Source organism: Nerophis ophidion, linkage group LG27, assembly GCF_033978795.1.
Source record: "Nerophis ophidion isolate RoL-2023_Sa linkage group LG27, RoL_Noph_v1.0, whole genome shotgun sequence".
Lineage (NCBI taxonomy): Eukaryota > Metazoa > Chordata > Actinopteri > Syngnathiformes > Syngnathidae > Nerophis > Nerophis ophidion.
This window is the reverse complement of record NC_084637.1, coordinates 8,369,715-8,384,187: the sequence shown is the minus strand read 5'-3', so window position 1 is coordinate 8,384,187 and position 14,473 is coordinate 8,369,715. Positions and strand designations below refer to the sequence as shown.

Below are 14,473 nucleotides of genomic sequence, written 5' to 3'. Positions count from 1 at the left end.
GGCAATATCGCGATACACAATATGTATCTCGATATTTTGCCTTAGCCTTGAATTAACGCTTGATACACATAACCGCAGCAGTATGATGATTCTATGTGTTTGCATTAAAACATTTTTTCTTCATACTGCATTAATATATGTCCATTTTAAACTTTCATGCAGAGAAGGAAATCAGAAACAAGTCAGTTGACCAAAACTGTATTTATTAAACAGTTATTAAGCAGCGGCACAAACATTCATGTCCTTTCAAAACAGAAAGTGCAAGATTGTCAGAGACATTTTAAAACAAGCTATTAGTGCACTTTTGTGCATGATGTCACTATCAATAAATCAATCAATGTTTACTTATATAGCCCTAAATCACTAGTGTCTCAAAGGGCTGCACAAACCACAACACAAACCACTACGACATCCTCGGTAGGCCCACATAAGGGCAAGGAAAACTCACACCCAGTGGGACGTCGGTGACAATAATGACTATGAGAACCTTGGAGAGGAGGAAAGCAATGGATGTCGAGCGGGTCTAACATGATACTGTGAAAGTTCAATCCATAATGGATCTAACACAGTCGCGAGAGTCCAGTCCAAAGCGGATCCAACACAGCAGCAAGAGTCCCGTTCACAGCGGAACCAGCAGGAAACCATCCCAAGCGGAGGCGGATCAGCAGCGCAGAGATGTCCCCAGCCGATACACAGGCAAGCAGTACATGGCCACCGGATCGGACCGGACCCCCTCCACAAGGGAGAGTGGGACATAGGAGAAAAAGAAAAGAAACGGCAGATCAACTGGTCTAAAAAGGGAGTCTATTTAAAGGCTAGAGTACATGTCACTAAGAGTCACTAAGATGACATATCAAAACAACACAAATTTAAAGTGCACTTTTTGTACAGAACGCCACTACAATAGTTTAAAACAAATAAAGTGCACTTTTGTGCATGATGTCACACAAGATATTTCAATAACTGTCAAATAAAAATGAGCTGCATAATAGAAAATCAAATAGTGTTCGTCCTTCTCTATGTGGTAGTTTACTGCGATAATTATCTCCTTTTGTTGTTGACTATCTTTTTTCATTGGGTGTTGATCTGGGAATGTTTGCCTCGGCATTTTGATGGTGTGGGCGTGTGGCACCAAACGGAGATGTTGACATGCGGAGTAATCACTCTTCATACCTGAATAATTTTGGTAGCGGTACCAAAATATTAGTATCGGGACAATAATAGTTTGAACATAAATATGCTGCTCTTTTACCTCAACATTAATAAAAAGGTACATCGAAATGGGTTTTGCGACACTCAGCTGTTTCGGATATGATTGCTGTCGAGCTTCCAGCTGATGGAACAACTTTGATAAGCAAGACTTTTTGCTCTCTGTCATAAGAAAGGCGCAACATTATCTTATTTTTTTTAGTCCAGTTCCATCCATCCATCCATTTTCTACCGCTTGTCCCCTTGCCTGTGCGACTGTGCTTGCGCTTAAAAAACTGTAGCGTCCACTTGTAGTGTGTACTGATGTTAAAGACAATACACACTTCTTTACACATCTACCATTTCACTGTATCCATGATTAAATGCTGTATAATTCCTTTAAACATGCAAAATGGTTTCCTTGGCTCGTTAGTGCGTGCTGATGTTAGAAATAATGTACACGTCACTGCACATGTAATTACATCACCATGTTGCTGAACATGTGTTAATTCTATGAGTGTTGGTTTTCTGCAGCACAGGCGTGCACTCGCTCTTTAATAATGTTCCCAGGATTCTGTGCACATGCGGGCTGGTTTTAAAGATAATGCACGTGCCATTGCACGTCTAGTACTGGGGTCGGAAACCCAAAATGTTGAAAGAGCTATATTGGACCACAAATACAAAAAAGTAATCTGTCTGAAGCCACAAAAAAATAAAACACTTATATAGGTGTTGTAATGATGGGAACAATGATGTAAGTAGCTAATTAGCTATATTAGCCTACTATCAAAATGACTATGTGTTGCCGGCTAACGCAAATCTTCGTTGACAGAAATGTTGAAATGTAATATTTATTCTACACATTTTTACAACATTGGAAAACATTTGTAAAACTACTCAGAGGGTGAGAACTTCTGGAAAGGACTGTCTTAGAATGGCCAAAGGTATAGATGTGTGTGTCCAAGTTAAAGGAAACAGCAGGCTGTTTTCTTCTAATGGATTTATGACAATCTTTGCAAGCTGGATAACGTTTGCTGAGGTCTGGAACAACATGGCACACAAAACAACTATCAGACATGCAGCCAATATTGCATACGGATAATGTGTCATGGAACATGGAAAAATAACCTAAATACACAGAGGACATAAGTAAAGGAAATTAAATATAGCTACAAACGAGGAATAATGATGTAATATGTACATACAGCTAGCCGAAATAGCGTGTTTGCCTCGATTAGCTTGTGACCAAGCACTCCAATAAGTCAATAACTCACCTTTGTGCATTCACGCACAGTATAAAACGTTTGGTGGACAAAATGAGACAAAGCAGGAGTGGAAAATACACGTCTTTCTGTGGCAGCGTCGGAGAAGGTTATGCATGTAAACAAACTAACGGGGAGTTCAGAGGCTGCTAAAATTAGTGGGACAAAACAGCGCTCGCCAAATACTCTCATCACTGAAGCATAAACACAATCCTATTAAACAGTGGGCTTTCTTACAATTGGGAATGTTTGTGTCATGTTTGTCCTCCTACAGAAACCATATTACAACAAAAAACATATTTTTCACCCTATTTTTTTTTCCCCATTTCCATACATTTTTGAAAAAACTCCATGGAGTCATCAGGGCGCCGCTAAAGAGCCGAATGTGCCTCTAGAATCTAGAGTCTGGTATATCAAAATAAACATAATAGGAGTTGTATTGCTGCACCAACTCAGCTATTGCTGCTTTTTTCTGGCTTCTGATTGGACAAAAAGTGCATGACAGCAGGTGTACGCGTTTATATGTAAACTAGTGCTGGGCGATATACTCGCTATATCGCGGGTTTGTCTCTGTGCGATATAGAAAATGACTACATCGTGATATTCGAGTATACGTTCTCACACAGTTGCTTTTAGCTGCTGGCATTAAACTGCATGCGTTTCTCACTCTTTCTTGTCTCTCCTCACAGAGACTTAAAACAAGCGCACCTTCTTACATACGTCACATACTGTCACGTGAAGTTGCGACATGGTAACATTAGCTGTGATGCTAGCGAGTGGTTGTACGAGAGAGAGAAGGTGCGAATCTTGTAACAAATGGAGGAAGAATTAATTCCCAAGAAAAACAGCAGGGGGTCCATCGTCTGGCGGTGGTTTGGCTTCAAGCGGGAATGTGTTCAACATTTATGCAGTAGAAGCGTTGCTACAAAAAGTAGCATTACTGCTAATTTGTAGCATCATTTGAAAAGTCACCCGCTAGAGAATGAAGAGTGCTTACTTCGCATGTCAACATCTCCGTTCGGTGCCACACCCACAAAATGCTGAAACAACTATTTCCACATCAACACCGTAGGACATACACTATCTGATATGCAGCTCATTTTTATGTGACACTTATTGAAATATCTTGTGTGACATCATGCACAAAAGTGCACTTTATTTGTTTTCAACCACTGTAGTGGTGTTCTGTACAAAAAGTGCACTTTAATTTAGTGTTTTTTTGATATGTCATCTTAGAGACGTCATGCACAAAAGTGCACTTTATTGGTTTTTAACCACTGTAGTGGCGTTCTGTACAAAAAGTGCACTTTAATTTAGTGTTGTTTTGATATGTCATCTTTGTGACATCATGCACAAAAGTGCACTTTATTTGTTTTTAACCGATGTAGTGGCATTTTGTACAAAAAGTGTACTTTAATTTAGTGTTGTTTTGATATGTCATCTTTGTGACATCATGCACAAAAGTGCACTTTATTTGTTTTTAAACACTGTAGTGGCATTCTGTACAAAAAGTGCACTTTAATTTAGTGTTGTTTTGATATGTCATCTTCGTGACATCATGCACAAAAGTGCACTTTATTTGTTTTAAACTTTTGCAGTGGTCTGTACAGAAAGTGCACTTTAATTTATTGTTTTTTGATATCTCATCTTAGTGACATCATGCACAAAAGTACACTTTATTTGTTTTAAAATTTTGTAGTGCTCTGTACAAAAAGTGCACTTTAATTTAGTGTTGTTTTGATACGTCATCTTAGTGACGTCATGCACAAAAGTGCACTTTATTTGTTTTCAACCACTGTAGTGGCATTCTGTACAAAAAGGGTACTTTAATTTAGTGTTGTTTTGATATGTCATCTTTGTGCCATCATGCACAAAAGTGCACTTTATTTGTTTTTAACCACTGTAGTGGCATTCTGTACAAAAAGGGTACTTTAATTTAGTGTTGTTTTGATATGTCATCTTTGTGCCATCATGCACAAAAGTGCACTTTATTTTTTTTTAACCAATGTAGTGGCATTCTGTACAAAAAGTGCACTTTAATTTAGTGTTTTTTTGATATCTCATCTCAGTGACATGCACAAAAGTGCACTTTATTTGTTTTAAAATGTTGTAGTGCTCTGTACAAAAAGTGCACTTTAATTTAGTGTTGTTTTGATGTGTCATCTTGAGTTTGAGTTTATTTCGAACATGCAAGCATACAACATGATACATCACAATTTCCAGTTTCTCTTTTCAACATGTTCGAAAAGGAGTAGGAAGAAGCAAAGCTTATTTAATCCTACCCCTTTTCTTTTACATAACAGTTGCTAAAACTTTTGTTCACTTCCTGTTCTCAATGTATTCACAACGTATACTCCATAAGTAATAAGTAATCACAATAAAAATAAATAATTGGTGAAGTAAGTTTTATTCCATACGATGAGATAAGTAAAAATATTTTGAGAATGAATGGATGAATAAAATCAGAATGTTTATCATCCATCCATCCATCCATCCATCCATTTTCTACCGCTTATTCCCTTTTGGGGTCGCGGGGGGCGCTGGCGCTTGTCTCAGCTACAATTGGGCGGAAGGCGGCGTACACCCTGGACAAGTCGCCACCTCATCGCAGGGCCAACACAGATAGACAGACAACATTCACACTCACATTAACACATACTTTGTAAACACTTCCAGTTTGAAGAGTTTCTTGAAGTGACATCATGCACAAAAGTGCACTATTAGCTTGTTTTAAAAAGTCTCTGACAATCTTGCACTTTCTGTTTTGAAATGACATGAATGTTTGTGCCACTGCTTAATAACTGTTTAATAAATACAGTTTTGGTAAATTGACTTAGCTGTGAATTCCCTCTTTGCATGAAAGTTTAAAAGTAGCATGTATTAATGCAGTATGAAGAAGAATGTTTTAATGTAGACACATAGAATCATCATACTGCTGTGATTATATGCAGCAAGTGTTCATTCCAGGCTAAGGCAAAATATCGAGATATATATCGTGTATCGCGATTTAGGCCTAAAAAATATCGAGATGTTAATAAAAGGCCATATCGCGCAGCCCTAGTGTAGACACTTGACACTACACTTATGTGGATGGAGATGGTTTTAACTAGGGATGCACCGATTAATTGGTAACCGAATATATTCGGCCGAATCTGGCAAAAAAAGCCACATTCGGCCTTCGGTGGAATGAATTAAAAACAAGGCCGAATAGTGGCGTGTGACGCAATTTTTTGACGCGGTGACGCAATCAACCAACGTGCAGTGACGCGGTGACGTTGGGATATGTTGTGTACCTGTATAAGTGTATGAGGTTACAAGCACACACTTATTGAGATTTAGTGGGGCCTCTGTTTACATTATTAGCCTGTTGTGTAGGCTACCTGTATAAGTGTATGAGGTTACAAGCACACACTTAATGAGATTTAGTGGGGCCTCTGTTTACATTATTAGCCTGTTTTGTAGGCTACCTGTATAAGTGTATGAGGTTACAAGCACACACTTATTGAGATTTAGTGGGGCCTCTGTTTACATTATTAGCCTGTTTTGTAGGCTACCTGTATAAGTGTATGAGGTTACAAGCACACACTTATTGAGATTTACTTGAGCCTTCTGTTTACATTACTAGCCTGTTGTGTAGGCTACCTGTATAAGTGTAAGAGGTTACAAGCACACTCTTATTGAGATTTAGTGGGGCCTCTGTTTACATTATTAGCCTGTTGTGTAGGCTACCTGTATAAGTGTATGAGGTTACAAGCACACACTTAATTGAGATTTACTTGAGCCTTCTGTTTGCATTATTAGCATATCTACTGTGGCTAAGCAGATTTTTGCCAAAAAGACAATAATTCATTTGTTGTGGGTTTATCCACTTTAATGCACTTTATTTTTTTTTTGGAATGCATTTTTTGTTTGAAGGCCTGATATAAATGAAAAACTGTGCTTTTTTTGAAAAGCAAAGGCTACTGGAATATTAAAAAAATGTCAATATTCAATAAACAATTTATTTGAAAAACATGTGTAAACATTTATTCTAGGCTATGTATGCAGTATTTAAAAAATTGTGAAAAACTGCATTCATTATTTGGTATTCGGCCTTCGGCCAAGCGTTTAAATTTTATTCGGCTTCGGCCACAAATTTTTAATTTCGGTGCATCCCTAGTTTTAACCCCAATATGTGTTTTTGAAAGTCTCCGCGTTGGCGTGGACACGGCCTCAGTCCGACGTGTGTCTTCTCCTCTCATCTGCAGGTTGGGTGGAACGAGAGACCTACTACTAAAGACACATCAGCCTGTCAGCTTGCATCTACTCCCCGTCGTTGCATGAATATTGTCTTGCTGCTCGGAATAAAATGTTAACCTCTGTGGGAATAAACCCCCCTCCCCCCCGTCGGAACGTGTTTTTATATTAGCGAATGCTTGATACTACTATTAGATAAAAACCGAGATGGAACGTGCTGATATATGATAATGCTAATAATGACATGAACACTGAACATTGACTTTGACTATGCGTGCCTTGTTTCTGAAACAGGACCAATTTTATACATGTTTTTAACAGTTATAAACGTTCAATAAAATGCGCTTGAGTCAGGTCCCACATGTTTCCTGGTGTTTGTTTTTTGGAGGGGGGTTTTCAGCTACTTAGTTCACGACATGAGTCAAAAAAACATTCAGGATATGGGATAAAGAACAATTTGATTATGGAGGTGGTCTGGATAATTCATACTATGTCACTTTACAGTGCAACTCTGCAACTTTATATTCCAGCGGTCCCACCTCCACCCACAGAGACAAAAAGCGAGTGGATGACTGACGAGAGAGTTCACTTCATTTATTTAATCTCGCTATAGACCATCCTGGACAATTATTTTGACTCGGGGGGCCACATTTATAGAAAAAAAATTGTCTGGGGGTCGGTATCGTACTTGCCAACCCTCCCGGATTTTCCGGGAGACTCCCGAAATTCAGCGCCTCTCCCGAAAACCTCTCGGGACAAATTTTCTCCCGAAAATCTCCCAAAATTCAGGCGGCGCTGCAGGCCACGCCCCCTGCAGCTCCATGCAGACCTGATTGACGTGTATATAGAGCGTGTCTGCCCAATGACGTTATAACTGTAGAGTGATCGAGGGCAAGTTCTTGGTTTCTTATGTGGGTTTATTGTTAGGCAGTTTTATTAACGTCCTTCCAGCGCGGTAAAACAACACACAACAACAGCAGTCCATTTTCGTCTACCGTAAAGCAGTTCGTCTGCCTAACACCAATGTTGTGACACTCTTAAACAGGACAATACTGCCATTACTGTACATGCATATGGTTAGAAAAACAAGGATGGACAATTCAACCCTTAACTCAACAATGAGTAGATGAGTGTTATGTGTGTAACACTGAAATTCAAGTATTTATTTTATTTATATATATAATAAAATAAATATATATATATATATATATATATATATATATATATATATCCATCCATCCATCCATCCATCCATCCATTGTCTACCGCTTATTCCCTCTTTGGGGTCGCGGGGGGCGCTGGTGCCTATCTCAGCTACAATCGGGCGGAAGGCGGGGTACACCCTGGACAAGTCGCCACCTCATCGCAGGGCCAACACAGATAGACATACAACATTCACACTCACATTCACAGACCACACTCACATTCACACACTATGAAATACTTGACCTGGTGAATCTAGGGGGAAATATACCCCTCCCCCCTTAACTGGTTGATTCGAGGGGAAGGGACGGGCAAACCATTTCACTGCCAGGACAGCTAAACTCGTTTCCGGGGTCGGCAGACCTCGTTTCAAAAGATCTAGTTTCCCTTTAAATATCCTTCTTGAAAATGCCCTTGCAAATATATGCCCCCTAATCCATGTTTTGCTTTGCTTCTTTGTTGGTTAAAAAAAGGGAATACCACTGATTTCTCCGCTGGCCGGGTATGGCTCCGGTGCCACTTTCTGCTTTTGTAAATCATAACTTGAGAGTGGATACTTGGGCGTGACAAGTATCCAATCACAGTCACGTTCAACGTGAGGCTACCTTGATGGACTACTGTCAAAAACTTGTGATCTGATCGGCTATCCCAACTGTCAATTGTAGGGTTGCAACAACTACAGTACGGATAGTTCAGCTGAGAAACATCTCGAGGTATTGCTTCAATGGAGAAAAGTGTACGACATATGTCGTCCAAAGTGTCGGAAGACTTTACTTTCAAGACTTGAAGGAAGATCGTTTTCTTCAAAACGTGCAGCATGGACGTCGCGTGGTGCGGAAGGACAACATTGCTTCGGCAGCACCTGAAGAGGAGCCATAGATGAAGGGAAGAACTCAGGTTAGTAACTTTTTTTAGTCCATAGTCCGAGTATATTGATCCGTTGTGTCGGTCTTTGTGTGTTATTAATCTTTTGTTAACGAGGAGATTTTTTTTTTAAGGAAGCGCAGCAGCAACTGTTGTGTATTAACTTTCAGAGTGTTAGGAACTTTTTGGATAGTGCGCCGTCTTAACAAGTTCAGCTTTTTTTCTGAGTAACGTTAATGTTATGTCTTTGTTGCAAGGCGGGGCTGATAATGTGTCTACGGCACATTTGACTCCATTTTGAGAGAGAAAACGCACGTTTACCAATTTTGAAATAAACGTAACGGACAGAAATATCTCAGGTTGGTTTCATAATGGAAGAATGCAGCCGGGCCCAATAAAGCTATAAAAATCTATTTACTTGAGTGACACTTTAGTATAACTAAACGTTTCGAAGGTGCTGGAATATTTCATGCTATTAATCACAGGCAGCCTAATTATTCAGAACAGAAACGTGTACTATATCTGATCCAGTTCTGATCTGATGTTATTATTGTTGTATTCTGCAACTCCAATGTCCATTTATTTAATGTAGCTGTTTTTTCAATGTGGTGGCGTATTTGTGTTCTACGTCAGAAATTCATAATTAAATCAACTGGGTATGTATTGAGTTACATGTAAATGATGCTACTATGTACGTCCATAATATGGTTTCTCTCATTTCAGAAAGAAACAAGCCAGCATTAGAGACTTGGTACAAAGGAAGGTGTGCACACCACGGCAAGCCGCTGCATTGACTGATGATATCCTGATCATGTTGGTAACTGACATGAGGCGACTATCAATAATGGAGGATGAAGGTTTTAGACAAATGATTCACGTCCTCAACCCTGGTTGCACTCTTCCCTCGAGGACCCATTTTACCAAACTGATGGAGAGGAAGTACGAGCAGACATTCATGCAGTGTAGACTGACATAAAAGCATCATTTACATGTAAATGATGCTACTATGTACGTCCATAATACGGTTTCTCTCATTTCAGAAAGAAACAAGCCAGCATTAGAGACTTGGTACAAAGGAAAGTGTTCACACAGCAGCAAGCGGCTGCATTGACTGATGATATCCTGAATATGTTGGTAACTGACGTGAGGCGACTATCAATTATGGAGGATGAAGGTTTTAGACAAATGATTCACGTCCTCAACCCTGGTTACACTCTTCTCTCGAGGACCCATTTTACCAAACTGATGGAGAGGAAGTACGAGCAGACATTCATGCAGTGTAGACTGACATAAAAGCCACCCAGAGCAAAATTGCTCTCGCTACTGATGTGTGGACAAGTGTTGCCTACCTTGGCAATACATGCCACTACATTGGAGACAAATCGAACATGAAGTCATGCCACTAGAGGAAAGACATTCAGCATCCAACATTGCAGAATGGTTGAAATAGGTTGAAATTCTCCTAAGCAAAATTATTGCTATTGTGCAGGACAATGGTGCACTTTATAAAAAAAAATTAAATTTTTGTAACATTTGCCTTGTTTTATTTGGCAAGTCTAAGGGACATGGTGCGAGTATGCTGTTGTTTAAAATAAAGTATTGGAAAGGATAGAAATTTAGTTTGTCTCTTTTATCCGATTATTAATCAAAGTCATAATCGACAGATTAATCGATTATCAAAATAATCGTTTGTTGCAGTCCTAGTCAATTGTGCATTTTAGTGTATCCATGCATCTGGCACTCACAGCCTCCCTCATTGCATTTGCAGTTCTTGCCAATTTGTGACGATAATCTCTGATCATCTCAGTAGTTGGGTTTTATATACGTGTGAGCAGTTAAGTACAGCTCCTGAGATTTTCATCTTTTTTTTTTTTTTATTGAGCGTCAAACAATTTCCCTAATGTCTAAGTATACTGCGAGGCTTTTGCTCCGCTCATCCTTGCAGCGCCCCCTATTTGCAGTAGCCCACATGGCCGATACCAGGGGTCGGCAACCCACAGCGTTGACAGAGCTATATCGGACCAAAAATACAAAAAAAAAATCTGTCTGGAGCCGCAAAAAATACAGTCCTATTTCAGTGTTATGAGGGCAACACATGATGTAAGTGTCTATATTAGCTATATTAGCCTACTATCAAAATGACTTTAAAAGTCTAATATACAGTAAGTGTTATCATGAAGACAACACCTGACCTAAGAGTCTATATTAGCTATAATAGCCTACTATCAAAATGATTATGTGTCGCAGGCTAAAGCACATTTTTGTTGACAGAAATGTTGAAATGTAATATTTATTTTACACATTTTTACAACTTTAGAAAGCATTGGTAAATCAGAGGCTACTCAGAGGGTGAGATAACTCCTGGAAATGACTGGCTTTTAATAACTAAAGGTACAGATGTGTGTGTCCAAGTTAAAGGAAACGGCAGGTTGTCTTCTTTTAATAGATTTATGACAATCTTTGGCAAGCTAGGTAATGTTTGCTGTGGTCTGGAACAACATGGCACACAGACAACTATCTGAAATGTGTCATGAGACATGCAAAACTAAATTATACACAGAGGATAAAAGTAAAGGATATTAAATGAGCTCACATGCAGCTAGCATGTTAGCATTGATTAGCTGGCAGTCATGCACTGACCAAATATGCCTGATTAGCACTCCAGCAAGTCAAGAACATCAACAAAGCGCACCTTTGTGCATTCACGCACAGCATACAACTTTTGGTGGACAAAATGAGGAGTGGGAGATTTTTTTTACATGTAAACAAACTGTTGCTTCACAGTCCACACTATGGTGAGTTCAAGAACCACCGAAATTAGTAGGACAAAACGATGTTCACCAAATCCTGTCAGTGGGCTTTTTAAACAATTAGGAAGGTTTGTGTCATGTTTGTCCTCAAACAAAAAAACATACTATAACAAAAAAATGTCAATCTTTTTTGAAAAATGCTCCAGGAAGCCACTAAATAGCCTTAAACACAGTTTAAAGGACATCTTTTACTACTTATTCTGTGTTTTATCATTAATTGGTAAGGCTCATGCCACACCCTCCACTGATGGCCAGCCAATCACAGGTCACATTTATATTCACATTCACGGATACACAAGTTAGAGTCACCATTTAGCCAAACATGCATGGCTTCAATTGCAACCTCGGGTCTGTTTGGCAAATAAACTACTCGAGCTCTAAATAATACTTAATATGAGAGTAACTGCACACCACGTAAAAATGGTCTGTAATTCACAAACAAGGATGGGGCGAGGGTCACCACTTAGTGAACACATGGGTAAGCAAATTGTCGAAGAGTTTAAAAACATTTCTCAACTAGCTATTGTAAGGAATTTAGGGATGTCACCATCTAAGGTCTGTAATATCATCAAATGGTTCGGAGAATCTGGAGAAATGACTGCACGTAAGCGACAAAGCCCATGACTTTGGATACCTCAGGCGATACTGCATTAAAAACCGACATCAGTGTGTAAAGGATATCACCACATGGGCTAAGGAACACTGCAGAAAACCACTGTCAGTAACTACAGTTTGTCGCTACATCTGTAAATGCAAGTTAAAACTCTACTATGCAAAGCGAAAGCCATTTATCAACAACACCCGGAACTGCCGCCGGCTTCCGCTTGGCCCGAGCTCATCTAAGATCGACTAACGCAAAGTGAAAAAGTGTTCTGTGGTCCGACGAGTCCACATTTCACATTGTTTTTGGAAACTGTGGACGTCGTGTTCTTCGGCCAAATAAAACATTTAGTACACACACTAAAAAATCGAATTGTTGCTGAAAACCCAACTTTTATTGCATGGCTGTTATATTGGAACGTCACAGGGTCGTGCAGATCCAACAAGGATTTGAAACGTTAATTCGTAATTTTAGAACTTATTCTAATGAGTTATATGTTGTTGTTGATTAGGGATGTAGAATTCAGCACAGATGAGACACACAACCCTCCACATAATTGGCCCACGAGCAGATGTTGACAGCTGTCTCTCGTTCCCATGAAACAATCTTATATGGTTTGAGTTCGGCTGACCTGGGAGCTCATTAAGTAAGGAAGGGGGGACATTGCGGGAACAAGAGGGGGATAAGACAGAGAGACAACAACAACGAACACAACAATAACAGTAACAACTATTGATAATGAATAATAACAATAATTACCTGTATTATCAAAAATACATATGTTCAAATGCAACAATACATATATGTGATGATAACTTCAAATACAAAGAGCAGATACATGGAGGGGAAAAAGGAGAAGCGAAGTGTATTAACCTTGTAGATTGTTATAGTAACAATATGTTAAGCTTTGCCAGTGTGCCATGTCTTACCCAGTTCCCTCTAGGGCGGGGGTCGACAACCCCTTCCGCGCCGTCCTAGTGGCTCTCTGGAGCTTTTTCAAAAATGTATGAAAAATGGAAAAAGATGAAGGGAAAAAATATATTTTTTGTTTTAATATAAATGATAAATGGGTTGTACTTGTATAGCGCTTTTCTACCTTCAAGGTACTCAAAGCGCTTTGACATTACTTCCACATTTACCCATTCACACACACATTCACACACTGATGGAGGGAGCTGCCATGCAAGGCGCTAACCAGCACCCATCAGGAGCAAGGGTGAAGTGTCTTACTCAGGACACAACGGACGTGACGAGGTTGGTACTAGGTGGGAATTGAACCAGGGACCCTCGGGTTGCGCACGGCCACTCTCCCCACTGCGCCACGCCGTCCCTAATATGGTTTCTGTAGGAGGACAAACATGACACAAACCTCCCTAATTGTTATAAAGTACACTGTTTGTATCAAACATGCTTCACTGATTCGAGTATTTGGCGAGCGCCGTTTTGTCCTACTCATTTTGGCGGTCTTTGAACTCACCGTGGTTTGTTTACATGTACAACTTTCTCCGACTTTCTAGGACGTGTTTTATGCCAATTCTTTTTCTGTCTCATTTTGTCCACCAAACTTTAAACGTTGTGCGTGAATGCACAAAGGTGAGTTTTTGTTGATGTTATTGACTTGTGTGGAATGCTAATCAGGGATATTTGGTCCCTGCATGACTGCAAGCTAATCGATGCTAACATGCTATTTAGGCTAGCTATATGTACACATTGCATCATTATGCCTCATTTCTAGCTATATTTGAGCTCATTTAGTTTTCCTTTAAGTCCTCTTAATTCAATTTATATCTCATGACACACTGTCTGTATTTAATATGGCTTGTAAATGTGTTTTGGGGCTCCAGACAGATTTGTTTTTGTATTTTTGGTCCAATATGGCTCTTTCAACATTTTGGGTTGCCTACCTGTGCATTCGTGGAAAAGCGGCAAATGAGTGAAAGCGACGGAGACGTTGCCATGGAGACGAGGGTTTTCTTACGTGCCTGGCTGCAGTCGCACCGCTACACCTATCCGTCAGTAAAAATAGTCCCCGATAACTTGGACCATTTGTTTTTTTAATTTTTTTTAATTAGCATTGCCTCACATTCATTCATTTATATTTATGTTTTAACTTTGTGTTGAAAATAAGAATAAAGACTTTTAAAAATATATATTTTTTAAGAAATATTTTCTTCCGGCCCAGCCTCACCTAGACTCTGCTTCCGTTGGCCCCCAGGTGAATAGAGTTTGAGACCCCGGGTGTTAAACAGAGCGATGTCCCCATTAAGTAAGCTTTGCCAGAACACACACACACACACACACACACTGTA

General features: G+C 39.5%; 1 protein-coding gene across 1 annotated transcript in view; it reads left to right on the top strand.

Annotated features, from left to right (window-relative positions):
• The window catches only part of LOC133544570 (sodium/potassium-transporting ATPase subunit alpha-1), a 52,029-nt gene extending 44,983 nt beyond the window's left edge, over nt 1-7,046 (top strand). Inside the window, exon 23 of the mRNA XM_061890051.1 lies at nt 6,698-7,046. Coding sequence (XP_061746035.1) covers nt 6,698-6,726 — 29 coding nt within the window. The 3' untranslated portion in view covers nt 6,727-7,046. The remainder of the gene's footprint in view (nt 1-6,697) is intronic.
• Nucleotides 7,047-14,473: the final 7,427 nt, after the last annotated feature.